At 37.3% G+C, this 17420-nt stretch overlaps 2 protein-coding genes and 1 pseudogene across 4 annotated transcripts; all 3 read right to left on the bottom strand.

The window, feature by feature from the left end:
* Nucleotides 1–1413: 1413 nt before the first annotated feature.
* LOC102593241 (protein BASIC PENTACYSTEINE2-like) lies at nt 1414–3656 on the bottom strand. 3 transcript variants are annotated; one of them, XR_367341.2, is made up of 3 exons: nt 3553–3656; nt 1822–3132; nt 1414–1746 (listed from the first exon to the last, which is right to left on the bottom strand). XR_367341.2 is itself a non-coding variant. In XM_006347301.2 (2 exons), exon 2 carries the CDS (start codon nt 2997–2999, stop codon nt 2064–2066), a length of 936 nt encoding a protein of 311 aa, XP_006347363.1. In that variant the 5' UTR covers nt 3000–3132; nt 3553–3656; the 3' UTR covers nt 1748–2063. The 3 variants fall into 3 exon arrangements, 1 of the variants encoding a protein (XP_006347363.1); XR_001473454.1 differs by having other exon boundaries at nt 1822–3005; XM_006347301.2 differs by lacking the exon at nt 1414–1746 and having other exon boundaries at nt 1748–3132.
* A 1814-nt stretch (nt 3657–5470) lies between these two features.
* LOC102604613 (3-hydroxy-3-methylglutaryl-coenzyme A reductase 1-like) lies at nt 5471–6927 on the bottom strand (annotated as a pseudogene).
* LOC102592901 (putative 3,4-dihydroxy-2-butanone kinase) lies at nt 6830–17223 on the bottom strand. Its single transcript, XM_006347300.2, has 21 exons — nt 17097–17223; nt 16955–17006; nt 15525–15598; nt 15351–15414; nt 14479–14591; nt 14333–14380; nt 14008–14079; nt 13770–13859; nt 12394–12567; nt 11946–12029; nt 11090–11145; nt 10620–10750; nt 10459–10551; nt 10090–10154; nt 9718–9861; nt 9590–9633; nt 8761–8844; nt 8587–8660; nt 8385–8497; nt 8207–8302; nt 6830–7259 (listed from the first exon to the last, which is right to left on the bottom strand). Exons 2-21 carry the CDS (start codon nt 16992–16994, stop codon nt 7134–7136), a joined length of 1785 nt encoding a protein of 594 aa, XP_006347362.1. The 5' UTR covers nt 16995–17006; nt 17097–17223; the 3' UTR covers nt 6830–7133.
* Between the last annotated feature and the right edge of the window lie 197 nt (nt 17224–17420).

Here is a 17420-nt window from a genome sequence, read left to right as displayed (position 1 = left end):
TTTTTTTTGTGATTTTTGACATTTTATATGTACTCCATGTTGAAAATATTGAGATCATGTGACTATATGCTACAGCCTCTATTACTATTAAATTTGAATATAGATATTTGGTTTAATTATGATATGACAATTGGATTGTTTGAAAAGATAAACCAGACCAAAAAAAACAAAAACAAGTGGCATCTAATTTGTAGAGGTGCACCCAATAATCATTACATAGTTTAGACTATTGGACTATTTTAAGCTTGTGTTTCACTTCTCACCACATATCTTAATTCATTGATTAGATTTCGTATGGCCATGTTTTATGACAAATTCTCATCCAGAATTCCAAGTATAGGCCCAACTGGCCCATTGAAGTAGAGGGTTCACCTAAAAATATTGGCATTTACCAATTATATACCCATATGCTCTCGGGAGAATATTTTCTCCTTACTAACCAAACACCAGAAAAACACGACAATAGACTGTAAATTCCATCTCTTGACATGCCCTATCGGTCGATTCTAAGCTACAAGTCTTAGGAGATATACGAGGAATTCTCTAAAATGCCAAGGTTGAATGGATTATTCAGTAACAACTCAAACTGAATATCTCTGTTGTTCAGGGAACGAAAGAACGAGTCAATTTTCTGGGAAGAAACATTTACTTAGATGTGAAAGATAGACTGATGAATTCAAGTGAAAATGTTGAATCTTAGTGGCTCATGACAACGAAAGAGAGCTGGATGTGCATAAAGACACTTCTCAGTAGGTAGGACTTCCAAATGAGAAGTATTACCAGAATAAATATGCACATTTTCTGGCAATGGAGAGGCACCTAAGCTGAAGAAAAAATTCTTGTTCAAACTATGCCATAGTTTCTTAATATATCACAAAATCCAGTAACTGTTGGAAATGGATTAAGTTTGTGATAAATGGGCCTTAATCTAAAAGAAGGTCAGGGCAAGTATTTTATACTGTCTATATAAATGGTTACACAAGGGACAAAACAGATATTGGAAACATGGGCTCAAAGTTCTGACTTTATTTCATTAAAGGTTAAGACAGATGCTCTCTTATGCAACACCAGCAACAGCTACACCTCCATCGCGAGTAAATTGGAGGAATCCTCTAAATGGATCCTCAATGTCCATGTTGCTGCATTTGAACCCGTCTTTCTCCAATTTTATAAGAACTCACTAAAAGTCCTCTACATTTCTGTGTGCTTACAAATCTCTAATGAGACTAAAGGACTCCTAATGAACATTTGGCACTAACATAACTAGAACTTAATCCCAACTAGTTATTGGTATAAACTTAAAAGCTAATAACTTGGACCATTTCTCAGATTGTGAACATCCTTACACATAGTCTTATGGCTTATGCTAATCTTCATTGTATCGCTCAAGAGAAACAAAGTAATACAAAAATCTCAAAACAAGAACAGGAATTATGCTAATTTATCGGTCAGTCAAAACACATCCTCATATTTGTTAGGGCTCAATAACAACTTGTTAAAAAACAATTACCATCACAATCTACACCTCAGACAGTGGAGAGACAATACAAGTCACTCTGCTTGATGAAATTGACACATGCATTGAAGGAACTTCCCATTCGAAAAGAACATCAACCAATTAAGATAACAGTCCTTAAAATGACAGGCCAGCCAGAACCCAGGTTTGATAACATTCAACCAGAGTAGTGCAGGACTTAGCCATTTGGTTGATCAAATAGATGGTATTCCCTCATAGGAAGACAGCATCTGGATAATAACAAATATAAGAATGCAAAATTTTCCATTCAAAGATCATCAGTACTAATTGCATAAAAAATGTACCTCCTCTGCAACTTTCATAATCTGCCACTACCATAAGTGTGCTATCTGCGAGAACTACAAAGGTAAACTGAAAGAAAATAAAGAAAATCCCACAGGACAAAATCTGAAGGAGTGCTGCAATGCTTGAATTTCACTGGTTAGAAACTACCTGACAAGCCTCAGTCCAACCCATAGTCAACTATGTACACCAGAAATGCATCATACCTATTTTAAGGACAACTGCTAGCATATCCACCATACATCTATCTGATAATGACAAACTTGTTTGTACCATGCCTTGCCCAGTGTGGCTTCAGATCAATTGGATTAGAAAAGTTATATCCTTCTGAAGCCAGTTTCTCTAGTACCTTTTTAAACGCTCCCAGACTCATCTTCCGACCTGCTATCCTTGAACCACGCCGTTTTACATTCATAGGCAAGGGATATGAAGACAAATTAGTGGTACAGCAAGCTGATTGCCACCCACCACAGCCCCACCTATAACACTGCTGAGCAGCCCCAGTGCATGAGCAGATTGGTATGGGAATTACCGAAATATCCATATTAATACCGTTAATGATGACTTCTGCACTTTTCCTGGGAGCTCTTGCCCGTGGAAGAGATGGGGTAGACTCGTCTTTAGGAGCCCTAGTAGCTTTCTTTGCCTTCTTAGGTTTAGGGGACTTCAGCACTTGGGATTGACCAGCTTCCCTCTTCTTAGCAAGCCCACCTATATTATCCCTTTCTTGGCAAACCTCTTCCACCAGAGGAGCAGTTTCAACTTTCACCAAGTTCGGCTGCTGGTGCATCTGCATAGACTGAGCGGAAGATGTCTCAGGCAAAAACCCATAACCTGGAAGATAAGGGTGGTTTGCAGATAGCACATTGAGATACTTCTCTCTATAGTCTTTTTGATTAACCCACGAATCCCTCATGTACTCCATGGGCATGGGAGACTCTGAGAGCCCACAAACTCGATGATGATGAAATGCACCACCATTAGTCGACGCCATAACTGTAGGATGGTCAGGTTGGTGGGTTTGTTGTTGTTGGTGGTGATTATCGTGAATGTTGCGAAAATGGGGGGGCTTTTCATTCATCGAGGACATGAGTTGCAGGCCCAAATGGCCCTTCGGAACAGTTGGTGTTGGCTCAAAATAGCTCCAATTCCGTATATTCATACCGCCATTTCCATCCATGGCTGCCTGAAATTGATAGCAAAAGGGCTTTAAATTTCAATAAAGACACTATTTTGCAACCCCAGGATGCTAAATATTGCTTATTTCAGTAGAACACCAATGCCACAGCATGCAAGCATCATCGTTTCCAATCCTGCAAAAACCACAAGGGATAATGTTGACCAAATCAAACCGTATAAAAAACACAAGTAACAAAATTACAAAACATCCTATCAATTGCCACAAAACACATAAACGCTCATAATGTCAACACCAAATTAAGCAATGAAAAAGATAACAACACTCTCACCAAATCAAATGCCAAGGTTTAGAAAGAAACACAAGCAATAATACCACAAAAAAAAAAAAAAACAGCACCGTCAGAAAATGAGCGAATAAATTCAATCGATCGTCAATAAAATGCAAAGAAGTTGATAAAAATTTGAACTTTCATATAAAATCAGCAGTGACTAAGTTTTCCAATATAGATCTTAACATAAATTGAGAATATAATAGTTCAAAAATAGAAAATGAGAGAATTCGTAAATGTAACTAGAAAAACAAGAGTACTCACCGGAGGTAAAAGTCGGCTGGTTAGGGTTTGGGACTGTAATCCCCTCTATGGGAATTTGGAAGGGACGCCCTTATTTACTTACAAGAATTTTGATTTTTCTATGAATTATTAATTGCAGAAAATAAAAATAAAAATAAAAACACAGCATGAGTTAAAAAATAATACTAATAAAGGGATAATACATACGAATTAAACTTGCCCACTTTGTGGGATCTTATACCACATGGTGTAATATCAATAATATAATAACATATTCGATATATTTTTATAAGTAGAGTCTGGATATGTATGCAATCTTACTCCTATAAAGCATATTAGAATCAAGTGTCGAAAGGGAATAGAATCGTGAATAAAACATGTTTAAAACAAAAGAAGAATAAAACAACAACGACAATAAATATCACGATAATTGAAATAAAGAAAACAACAAATAATCGAAATTGAAATAATATCAATATGGATGAGATACTAGACAACACTTGACTTACCAACCTTTTATCATAATTCTAGATCTCCATATCTTCCTTCTAGGATCGTGTGATCCTCTATAAGATTGCATGTGTGCCACATCATGTCTAATCACATCTCCACAATACTTCTTCAGTCTACCTCTATCTCTCCGCATACCCACCATTGCAAGTCTTTGACACCTCCTCACTAGAATGCATCTTAGCTTCTTCTCTCTTATGTTGTCCACCATGAAAATCACTCTCACCTTGTCCCGATTTCATTCCTAATCATATATCTCCTAATATTTCCACACATCCATTTGAATATCCTCATTTCCACTACTTTCAGCTTGTAGACGTGCAAGTTCTTGACCGATACCACTTTTTTGTCAACCAAATTTATATTTGGTAGAATTAGAAGGTTTGATTAATATTTTTGGTGGAAATTATTTTTAATCCATCTCCCATTTTATGGATACTAGTTTTAGATTCTCTTTATATGCATGAGGTGAATCAAGTTCAAGAATTACTTATTAATTCAAGTGTAATGTGCTTTTTCTTTTTGTGTCTACACCCTCGATTGAAAAATCAGTATTTTTATGTAGTGTTACTCTTGTGCGTTCGTGGTTTCAGTTAAAGCTCAACATTTTGAGACTTTTTATAGTCGACAAAAATTAACTTCTTTTCTCAGCTTTTAATTATTGACATAGAACTTAAAGAAAAATAATGTTCAATGTGTAATACCCTGTCTATCCTAAAAAATTAATTGGTCTAAATTCATTTTAATAGTAAAGTTGACCATATTTAGTGGTACCTAACTACTTATAACGAACATACAAGCACTACCAAAACTAATAATTTTTCAGATCCGTATTAACTAGTACAATATAATAATAACATCAAATTAATAGCCAAACATTCTACTTTAACCTCCGTCCTCCACATTGAACTTAGCACAAGTAATGGATTTTTAAGTTGTAGGAGCGCCGCCCCAAATGGACCCTAATGGGGGCTCCAAAAAAAATTTGAAACTGAAGAACAACCGTTACAACTAGGTCCATCACTTCAATAAATGGAGAGAAGTCAAATATCCTTCCTAGTGAGATGCTCCACCAATCCCACAAGAAGATTCTAGATAAGCTGACTAAAACTTTCGAGTTTCGACTCCACCATATTATAGAGCTCCACGAAGAAGAAATTTGACAAAAGCAAGGGAAAAGGGGCAGGATAGCAAATAAACAAGGGAGAAGGGACGAATTTACCCCCGAACTTTAATAAATGCTACGTATATGCCCTCTGTTATACTTTGCGTCCATATAAGCCCCTTCCGTCCAATTATAGGTACACATATACCCCTCTCACTAACGGACCCCTAATTGCTTACACGTGTCTTATTCCTATTGAACTACCCGTTTGACCCTTTTTTTTAACCCATAACCCAACTATCCACCCCATAACCCAATACCCACTCAATTTCTTAGAACAAAGTTGGGATCCTCAACCAAGAATTTCAACTCAGCGACTCTTTTGGCGGTGGAGAACCGGACAACCGGAGCTCTTGTCATCCCATCTCTGAGCAAAACGCTGTCGGCGCCACCAGAGACAAAGATAGCCTTGCAACCCCTGTTGGTGCTAGCCACTAAACATCCTTCTGTAGTTGCCATTGGCACTGAGTACTCTCTCCCATCAAGCAACAAAGGCCCAGCAATACCCACCGGTATTTGCACATATCCTACAGGCATCTCACAGCACTGTCCAAGAATAGACTCATAGTCAAATCCCTCCAATGGGAGCCCTTCCAATGACTTCCCTGTAATCCTCTGTAACGCCTCTTTTCGAATCGAAGCAGCTCTCATACAATCACCAAGCTTTGATTCCAACGAATATGATGGTGTTTTACCCTGAACAACAGATTGTATAATCTCCTCGTCATCTTCCGATAATGCGGGCATAATTATTGGCGCAGGCTTCTCCGTTTGGGGCAATTTTTCGAACAGGTGGTGGAGGCACAACGCAGCCAAGAGTAGTGGCAGCAGCACATGGTCCACGGCGGCTATCTTCCTCAATAATAAACTGCTCAGCATTCTCATCCTCAATATCCCATGAATCACTATTCGACCTGGACACAAACGACTGAACAAACCCAATCCCAAAGAAACCCAAAAGATATATAACGGAAGCAATCAATGACACCATAGCTAACAATTCAGAAAGGGTAACCACATGAAGAGGAATAGAATTACGGATCTTCTCACGCCACCTTACGAGAAGAAAATACATAACAGAGAAAAACATGGTGAAAAACAACCCAGTGGTTAGGTACAATGGGAGTGGAAGCGCATCAGATGCTTTAGGAGAAGAAACTTCTTGTTTCAGAGGTTCGCCGGCGGAAGCATCTTTAGATGTGTATAGAGGCTTAACAGGTCACCGGCGAACGTCCACTGTAAATTTAGTTGATTTTCCGGTAGGAACACCGGTGTTTTGCCAAATTTGTACTTTTTGAGTACTTGTGCTCTGTTTTCTGGTGATTGTTGAACTTTGTTCTAAGAAATTGGGTGGATATTGGGTTATGGGGTGGATAGTTGGGTTATGGGTTAAAAAAAAGGGTCAAACGGGTAGTTCAATAGGAATAAGACACGTGTAAGCAATTAGGGGTCCGTTAGTGAGAGGGGTATATGTGTACCTATAATTGGACGGAAGGGGCTTATGTGGACGCAAAGTATAACGGAGGGCATATACGTACCATTTATTAAAGTTCGGGGGTAAATCCGTCCCTTTTCCCAATAAACAAAGTCAATCAGAACGCGTTGTAAAGGTGCGATCACAGATCCTAAAAGTAGCAGGCATCCATGATGCCGAATTAGAAAATTCATTGTTACAATAAAGTTTTACAACCACCATCACAAATTACCATTCTACATGGCATTGTTTGTTTTTCCCTCACTTAGAACACTGTATAAAAGGACTGTAACATACATTTTCTACACTCTCTCGGCTTTATGCAGGACTGCATAAGCGGAAAGCTAACTCCTCATAAGGTTTACGAGCAAAAAACTGTTGGGTTAATTTCTTCCTCGAGAAAGAGATAAAACATTCCTGCAGGAAGTAATAGGAATGGCCAATTAAATATGCTTATGCTGTATTATACTTCTCCTTCACAGCTAAGGCAGCTGCTCTGTACCACGCAGCTGCGGCCATGGCACCTGGGTCAGGAACTGATGCAAGAATATCTCCGGGTACATAGGTTGAACGGCCAGCCTAGAAAACAAACTGATTATGACTCTTACTAAAATAAGAAATTGGCAACCAGATAACACTGATTTAAAGACGGATCAAGACAGATCTACAATTTTTCTGTTATAAGCTTCGCAATTCCACTCAAAATAAAATGAGCATCACCTCCATTCAAAGGAAGACATGTAAAGAAAATTGCTTATCAAAATTCTTGGCAAAGGTTTCCAATAAAAACATTAACAGGGAATTCCTGAAGCAGCCTAGTCCAAATCTCCATGAAAAATTGCAATCTATTATTTATGTCAGAAGTCCGGTAATTACCAAGCTTATCTTTCAAGAAAGGGCAGATTCGTATGAATTTTCACCCAGTAGAACAAAGACTTCAATCATAAATTTTAAATACCTAAAACAATAAATCACATCTTGAACTTACTTTAAGCCTTCTAGAGGTGTCATTTAACAACCCTTCGGTCAAGACATATTCTAAGAGTTCAGACTTGTCATTTCATTTGAAGTAAAACCAGGTACTGATCCAAAATTTTCTATTGATTTGGTAATGAATCCAAATAAACTACAGATATCTTCCCTTATGTGAGACCTATAAAGCCAGATAAATTTGTTGAATCGCTACGTTAATCATTTCTCAACTTTGATACCTTGTTGATTTGAGCCAAATAGTAAAAGGATACAAACACATTTTCATCCTGGATTATTGCTTTAGTCTAATAGGGTGAAGATGCTTAAAGGCGTAACAGTCCCTGAAGAAGAAAGACAAGCATAAGGGTACTTTACAGTTGCTCCATTTTTTAAAGATGCTTAAGCTACAATATTTTTTTGGTGTTGTGTCAAATATTTATGAACCTTTTTAGCGCTAACCACATAACTATGTAACATTTGTGGAAATAAACCATTGTAACACCGTGTGCGCTATTTTCCTTTCAACGCATTAGAAGAAAATACAGCGATGATACCTGCGCCTGCATGTGCTTGGTTGACTCGGCTCCAGCAGATGCTGCCTCAGCAGAAATAATGAAAGCATCCACAGGGTCGTCCCCAGCATTCAACCTCTGATCCCAATGCATAAAATTTCTTGATGAATAAGGTATGTAGGAAAAAACTGCAAATGATGTATCATGAAAAAACATTGACCTCTTTAAGAGCTGACAATGCTGGTATAAGAGCATCTAAAAGTGTACGATAACCAGCACTAGCTCCTCCATATTTACTAACAGCAGCGATAGCAGCTTCAAGTGAATCAGCCCCTGAATCAAAAGAGTAGATTGGTACACAAAGAAATAGTTGGAAGCAACAAAAATCAAGTCTTTACTTTACTGCCAAGGAGTCAACTTACAGTGAAGAGCTGTGACAACCGACTCAGTGTTTTCTTTCAACTTTGCATATGCTGCCTTACAGAATATACTGTATCTGTTATAAAGATAGATGTTTAGTGGCATTGGTAATGTAAGGAAAATTCAGGTTGAAAGAAAGAATTGGTATAGTTAATGAGATATGGAAAGTGCATTACAAGATACCGCTAGTTCCCCCCATTACTCTTCCAATAGAAGCTCCAATTTCATTGATTGTTTCTGCAGGGTCATTCAACGGATAGCTGCAAGAAAAAAATAATCAGAAAGCAGGAGTAAATTTTCTCGAAGATGGAAATATATAATCTCATTTCACACAGTTGTTACGCAACTATCTAAAATTCATACAACAAACTTGCTAAAAATCAATAGGTTGGTTTCCATAACTTTGAAAAGTGAAGAAAGAGGGGAAATGAACAAAAATGACACAGAGATGATAAAAGGAAATAAATAAAGAAAATAAATAAACATAAGAATAACTAAATGAAAACATGCAATAGCAGCTGATTTTTCATATCATATCATTAAGTTGACTACAAAGCAGATTAAACACAACTTCTGCCATCTCAAGTCGTCTTTCACAAAACCTCGTGTTTTAACTCATGAAGAAACTTCTACCTCTCCTGTTTAAAAAATGAAACCTATCTATACCCAACAATTAATTATAGGGATATCCTAAGAGCAAACAATGCTGCAAGCAGATGTGCGCAAGCAGAACACACTAAAACAACCACACCACAGATGGTGCAAGCAGGAAAAGGGAGAGAAAACAAACAGAGACACATATTGTCTGTTAGTGAATAATTTTAGAAGTAACTAATACCTTTCTTCTAAGCACTCTTACCAGAGATAAAAAGGAAAGGCAGAAGATGCCTTGCTTTTTACTCCTTAGGAGTGAGAATATGCAATAATCTTGGGAAGACTAATCAGCTTCCCTTTTACTTTCTTGGAGACACTATATGAGGAAAGAATCTAGAGAAGAAGACTCACTACTTCTTCATGTCTTCAAGTATAGCCACTGCACCTCTGAACATCTGCAGTTTCACAAAGGAGCTTATTAAATGCAGATAACATGGGGAACAAATGAAGGGAAACAAATAGGCTATCCAAAGACCTACAGTTGAACCACAATCGCCATCACCAACTTTATTGTCCCACTCATTCAAATTATCCCTAAGATTTACAACCTCAGTAGCTGCTGCTTCAATAGCTGCCTCAAGGATATGACCCTGAGGGCTCAGTTTTTCAGGCCGACTCAATGTCTAGTAAAAGAAGAAACAGACAGTAAGATAGTAAATATTATTGATCTGCAACAGAATTATAATATGATATGCTCTCTCTCAACCTAAAAATCCAAAGAAGATTCAAAGCAGTAGCTACAATTGACGTCTGGGACAGAGACTGTTCAATCGAATATTTATCAAGTATCAGTGACATCACCCTTATTTGCATATGTGTTTATCAGTGCTTTCAAAGCAAATTTGGCATACCTTGTCACTCTTGATAGAATGTGATGGAGGAAGTGGAACAGGAATCTTTGCAGGAGGCCGGTTGCCTGAAATTTTTAACTTCCAGTAAGCAAAGTAGATCTATTATCTTATACAGGGTAAATTGCTACAAAAATCATACAGATTATGTGCTAGTTATATCACCCACAGATAAGAGGATACTAGTGAATTACCTAATATGAACTTTTCTCTCTGTTACTCTAGTTCTTTTACTAAGGGAAATATAAATGAGGGGGAGCTTTTCCTTGTCTAGAAATAAAAATAGTACAAGGAACCAGAAGTTAAAACTAGCATGAGCCACCAATATGGCCATACATAGTCCAACGTAATAATAGACAAATAGAAACTGACCTTCAGCACCAACAGGCCAATTTGGAGCTTTAGTTGGAGCATCTAAACGATCTAAAATTGCTTGATCAGCCTTCATTACCGAAATTGAAAAGCCTGCATATAACTGAAGTAAGAAAATGAATGTTGTTGGGCGAAGTAAAGGGACTTATAACCTGATATACCTGCCATATCAAGTGACGTCATAAATGACCCTGTATAGACTCTATCAACAGCTAGACCATGTTCAAGCTGCAATTCTGGGACAGCCTTGCCAGCTATAATCATCAATTCCATCAATGGTGTTGCTCCTAATCTGCAGTAGGGGAGTAAAAAGAAAAAGTACACAGAAAAATGTGAAAAATGATTTCATTTGAAATTTCAGGGGTCTAATTGAAGTATTCCATAAATACCAAATGGAACATTCAAGGAAAAATATACAGGGGCCAAGGACAGATACGGGGTAAGCATGCTACCAGGAGATCTTTCTATATACTATAAAACCAAATCTGCTCCGTCAACCAAAAAATGCGAGAAATGGAAAGGATCAGAAAGGCAAAAGAAAATGAGAACAGAACAGGATAACTAAACCGCCACAATACTTGGAGGGAAGAGATGATAGAGGCATATATAGACGAGTAGAGCTGAAACTTACCCATTAATCAGGAGCACGACTCTACTCCCACGCGTGATTGGAACGTAGTTGGTCTCCTACAAAGACATTCAGTGACAGTGAAATTTCCTTCTGCAGAATAAGTGTCCTTAACTAAGATGAATGAGACCAAGGTTGTTGTTGTGCATTCTTAGTCCCTTTTCCTGAAAGACTTCCTCTTTTAAAACTAGACCCCTCAGGCCCATGAAAATTTGATGGAGTATGCTAGGAGGTATGCCAACTTCTTTTTTTGGGGGGGATGTGGGGGCTAAGGGGTGGATGCACAAGAAAAATTGCCATGTGAATAACCTTCACTACCTCAGTGAAAGAAGGTGAAAAGGATAGACTGATTGCATAAAAGCTTCCAAACTAAAGCTAGTGGCCTTTTTTCTTTATTTCTTTTCGTTTTCCTCCACTAAATTAACATAACTAATGAATGACTATTTTTTATGTGTTTCAGTTAATAGTTCAACTCCAAATATTGTTTCTACTTTCCTCGTTATTCTTACAAGATGTTGGGGCCACAAACAGAATATTTTGCCCAGCCTATCTTCTTTCACAAAAATGTAAGAAAAACATATTAAAATCTTCATCATTAGTCCCTGTAGCTTTATAGTGTACATGAATGGCAAAGATTAAAACCTTACATCTACATGGTTATAGTTTTTTGGAGTCACTTTCCTCATTTGTTTTAGTACCAAAAGAAAGATCAAAAGTTTATCTCATCAAAAAGTAAAAGTGATTCCACTTCATCCTTTCCAATTCATAGTGATGATTCAAACAATTATCAGAAAACTTTTAGTGCATCAAGTACTAGTGCATATCAAGTCAAACTTTCAGACTCCAAGTATTCACATACCGGTGACAAAATCTCCTTCAGAACATGAGAAACCACCACATCTACTGGTTGAAGGTCAGCAACAGCAGCTCCTGGTTCCCCATGCTGAAAAAAAGGAGAAAACAGTGAAAACAATTTGATAATGCAGAAGTGAAGATCACAGAATTCTAAGAAGTCTGCCAGCCCTTAACCACCACTTAGACCTTGGAAGTTCCAACTGTAGCACAGACACATTTGAAGAGACCCAACCAATTCTACCGTTGAAAAGCAACATCGAGTATAAAACTGCTATAAAACAGAAATGATATGAACGACATTCACAGCACCCCCAAGGTAAATTACAGGATTATCATGTCTCCAAAACATGAATGTAATATGACATGTTTCATCTAGTAAAGCTTGACTTATCAACTTCTTCCCCATTGCTAACATCAATCATGAGTACCCTTGTGCCTATGAAGGAACTTACTATTCCAAGACCAAGCTCCATCTTTCCTGGGCCTAAACGGTCTGAAGTCACCTGTCCTGGCAATGTACAAACAGATAATGCAACGCCCATTGTCCCAACCATTTCTGATGCACGTTTGGCTTCAGCTGCAACATCAGCAAGGGGAAGACCACAAGCTGCTGCAGCTCCGGCAACCTGAAGTGAGTGAAATTCAGAAAAGACACATGGGAAAGCAACTGAAACCAATGATATTTGCGAACTTCAACCAAACATACAGCGAGACACATAGGTAAAGTGACTGCTACACAGACTAGCCAGTGTCTCATAACTTTGAATTCAACAAAGAAGCAGAAAAGATCAATGGAGTCTTTTTGTAAATATGTATAGTTCTGCATAAGAAGCACAACAATATTCCAAGTACCCTCTAGAACAGAGCATTGAAGAAACAACTTGTCAAAAGACCATGAAAATTTGGTGCCCTACAGATAATTGGGGTATTTGACCCCAACCACCCACCACCTCGAAAAAACACACACACACAGATACACCAGAATTAGAAATAAAGAAACATGTGAACACATAGGATGATGGACATGTAACACCCAGAATCGCCTCGATAAAAAATATTTTTGTTGCTGTCTTCTTTTTCCACAGAATCAAGTTGATTTCATGATTCGTTAATCCACAACGGTTGAAAGCCACCTTGGATGCAATTTTCAAGTAGGTACAAAATGTTGAAATTACCAGCTTTCTCAGCATGCATTTTAAATAGCTGAAATTGTTGTCACTCAAATGATCAGAGATTCTGCAATAGTTCTCTTACTTTTTTTTATTTTTGAAACTGGTAACTAATAGTTCTCTTATGTATCATTGAAAAGTCAAGAACACCAAAGAGATCATTAATACTATTGTTTCTTGTGAGAAGAAAATGCAGTAGACAAAAGGAAGCAAGCAATTTTGACTTTTTTCAGAAATCACCAAAAGGCACTCTTATGTCATTATCAATCTCTTAATATTGGAGTTTGGTTTTTCCTTTGAAGTCCATCAGAGTTTAGAGAATCTCAAGACCTTGGAACAAACATTACGTAATGTGGCACAGTAAATGAATTATATTGTTCTATCAAACTGTGTGCCACACTAATATGAAACTCCATGGATTTAGTAGGAGGTCCATAAAAATATGTGAATGCACTATGAACTTTTAGGAAAGAGAAGCAGATATATTACACAAAACACATAGAACTTCAATATATTTTGTAGGTGGTATCAATAGGAAAAAAACTGTTTTGAACTGAGAGGAAAATTGTAAAAGCTTCAATCAGTTATGACTGAAGTCAAATATCTATGCCCATTCAAATGAAATCTAAAAGACATGCACACAGATAGAGATTGTGAACCTTGTGAACAAGAAGTGTCCCTGCCAACCCTCTTCGGCCAGCAATGCCTCTTGGAGGTGGTAAAGCACAGTCATCACCGACGATTACCATCTGGTGATAAAGAAAAATACATGCATGTATATCAGTGTGTACTTATCTTCCAGTTTTTGATGATTACTTGGCTATAGCAATCATCGTCGTCGTCATAGTAAAAATAATAATTAACAACAAACTAATTATACTGATATCACAATGATACCTCGACTTTATAACCTTCAGATTTTGCTTGTTCGGCAGCCAAACCAAAATTCAGTCGATCACCAGTATAGTTCTGTAAAGAACCAAAGCGCATTGTAATCATGAAATGTAAGCAAATCATGAGATCACTTCATTATGAGTTATAACCATAAATGAAGAATGTAACAGCGATCCACAGCATCTTTCTTTCAACAGTAAATATTCCAGTATAACCAAAAGTAGGATGATAATTGGTGACCCTTTATGTGCATTGTCAACCCCATTAAACCTAACTGGTAGAACTAGACAAGGGTAGTAATTAAATTAACAGCTAGGATAAGTGGTACCTTGACAATAAGAAGGCATCCCATGGGACCTGTGACAGATCGTATGCCCTAAATTGAATCAGGTCAGTAGGCAGACATCAATAGGGAAGAACTTATATATGTCTACATGCTAACCAAAGGGGGTAATACTTAATAGCATATCATACAGCAAGAATTGAGTCAACATTTGGAGAGGCAAAAACGTCCCCACAGATAGCTGCAGTCAGCATCCCTTCTCCAACAAATCCAGCATGAGCAGGTTCATGGCCACTTCCACCACCTAAGTTATAGAAGTACCAAGATACCAGGTTAAACCGCACTTCACTTCACTGGAGTTCCAAAGATACATCCCAAGTTAAAGATTCTCAAGAACACTTTTAAGTCGTAAATATTCATATATAATTAGTGGTCAATCCCAACTAGAGTTCAAGGTTGTTCTGTCCAGCTAAGGAAAAGAAGATGCAGAGGATGGGATGCCGCTCCTTTGGCTAATATGTGGGTACTTTGAAGGGAAATAAACAAGAGAGCCTTGAAGGTGTGGAAAACAATTTTGTGCATTCGGAGCATGTCTTTTATTTCTAGTAAACTTTTGGTGCACCCGTGTGGTTTATGTTAGTGTTAGATGTTTAGGAGTCATTTGTAGAGAACCAATTTCTTTTACGTTCTATACCACTTCTTTATGGGAAGTTCTCAACCACATTGATAAAATTATTACCCCGTGAAACAGAAAATGATTAGTCATTGCATATTAACGAACTACTGAAAACTGTATTTAGTTTTAAACACGAAACTGCAGCAGAATCTCATACGCAATGATATTATCTTTCAGAAGAGGTGAGCAAGCAATGCATACAAGACCTATAGTCTTAACTCATTACAAGAACCAGTTTCACTATTATACAGATTGATTAGTCTGTCGAGCTTGATCTTTTTCCAACTTGTGTATGACGCTCTGAATGCCAAATTATTAGTGCTACCAATGAAACGAAAACTCCAGTGTTGAAATATAGACATGAAACACAGTTCAAATTGAAGAAACCTGATATTATGGCAACTTTGTCATATTTTGCACCAGAAACATCAGCACGCAAGACAACCTTAACCTGGCTTTCAGCACAGAAGATAACATGTTACAACCAACTTGTAACGCATATTATCTTAGTAGAGAAACATGTAAACAATAAAGTGAACAAAGTAACTAAAGGTAGATCACCTCTGGGAAACCATCCAGATATTGCAACCCTGGGTAATTCTCAATAAGTCCCTCAATGAACTCTGTCACAACATCTGCAAATCATTGCACTTCAGTATTTACAGCAGATAAATATTAGGCTTTCTAGTTTCCATACATAACATAAGACCTCAGTACCTATTATAAGCTTCACAAAGCTCTATAATATTTAATTATGCCACATACAGATGACACACACAAATGTACATACATTTCTTTTATTAATTTTTTGATAAGGTAAAAATTAATGTACATACATATCTATTGAAACAGATCATGATTTCATTCAACTAGGTCTCAATTCCAAATTAGTTCTGATCAGCTACATGAACCTTCTACATCCATTCTGTCATATTCAGGCCCGTTTCATTACAACACTAATTCATCTTTTAATGTAAATTAAGCACCAGAACATTCACAAATTCCCAAACTTAAGAAGCTGGGGGCATGCCCGCCAGCCCCTGACCTGCCTCCGATTACTGAAAGTGAATTCGACTCCACATGTCCGTTGAACAGTTCCGAAGTAGCAAGACGAGTGAGTGAAGGCGCTGTAAGCAGTAGTGAATACGTTTTCCATGGCTCCTGCGGAAACGTTCCCTTTATGACTATAGACTGAACTCGTTGTGAACCTTTTCAATTATTAGTAGCGACTCGTGAAGTAGCCCTCTTTCTTTACAAAAAAAAGGGTACATGCCCCTTTCAACTCCTTTCCTTCTCCTCGCTACTGTCAAAATGTTGAATTTCTTTTTTTACATTGGTCCATAAATGTTCTAGATTTCTAGAAGCGAAAAGAGGCATCCATCGGTGTGACCTAGTGGTTGACGAAGTGAATTGAGAAGCATGAATTCTCATGTTCAAATCCCGAGGCAAAAAACACTAGGTGATTTCTTCCCCTCTATCCAACCCGCGGTGGACAGAGTTAACCGATATATGTGCTAGTACGAATTAGCTAGTACCCCGTGGAATTAGTCTAAGTGAAGATAAGTTGTCCTGGACAACGGAAACCGGAAACCAGACAACACAGTTATCAAAACAAAACACTTTTCTCCTTTCTACACATATGCACTTACTTTAGGTTTGGTATGATAAGCATAGCAAATTAGTAGTTCTACCTAATACCTACAACTATATTTTTTTTATTCCTATATTTGACTTGCCTTCATTTCCAACAAGACAAAACACTAATGTCAATTCTTTTTTCTTTTCTACTTCCACCAAAGATCGTATATACTCAAACAACTCGCTTGATTAAAAAATCCCTTTCTCAAATTAGACAAAATCTACTATTTCAATTCAACGAACATGACAAGCAATGCACATAAACAATTTATCACATCAACATCTAATAAACAATCCAATTGAAAGAAGAACAAAGTAAAAATGATAGAGCAATTTTTAGGGGTTTCAGTTACCATTGGGGTCGTTGATGAGTTTTTTGCTCTGAAAATCCATCGGATAATTGTGCTGCATTTACACAAGGCGATAGAAATTAGAAAAAAATCCAAAGAGAAAGAGAAAAAAAGTGAAGTGTCTTCTTTGGGAAGAAAGAAAAACCTGAGGGCTTTGTAGGTGTGGGGAGAGTAGACTTCAATTGTTGAATGCTTTGTCCGAAGTCCGAACAAACACAAAAGAGAGAGAAGGGGAAAAAAAGATTTATAGAGGAATTATGGCTTATTCTTCTTTTTATGAAATGAAAAATTTGAGTATATTTAATATTATCCACTCTATGAACTTATATTATATTATTATATTCAACAAAATATTGAAAGAAAAAGTTGGCAATCATCTGTTTGGTCAAGTTTTTGACATTAAGGGTATTTATTCCTTTTTTCTAAAAGGTAATCCTATCCATTTTGGAGAGCACTTGAATGTGGGTTA

The sequence above is a fragment of the Solanum tuberosum genome, unplaced genomic scaffold (genome assembly GCF_000226075.1).
Source record: "Solanum tuberosum cultivar DM 1-3 516 R44 unplaced genomic scaffold, SolTub_3.0 scf00087, whole genome shotgun sequence".
NCBI lineage: Eukaryota > Viridiplantae > Streptophyta > Magnoliopsida > Solanales > Solanaceae > Solanum > Solanum tuberosum.
This window is presented reverse-complemented; position numbering and strand designations above follow the sequence as displayed.

Excerpts from the sequence above, each read along its gene's own strand:
- LOC102593241 (XM_006347301.2), bottom strand. The coding sequence starts at position 2,999 with ATGGATGGAAATGGCGGTATGAATATACGGAATTGGAGCTATTTTGAG.
- LOC102592901 (XM_006347300.2), bottom strand. The coding sequence starts at position 16,994 with ATGGATTTTCAGAGCAAAAAACTCATCAACGACCCCAATG. Across the intron at positions 13,860-14,007 it reads CTGAAGGTTATAAAGTCGAG|ATGGTAATCGTCGGTGATGA; the intron begins GTATCATTGTGA and ends CTTTATCACCAG. Across the intron at positions 8,845-9,589 it reads CTTGAAGACATGAAGAAGTA|CTATCCGTTGAATGACCCTG; the intron begins GTGAGTCTTCTT and ends TTTTTCTTGCAG.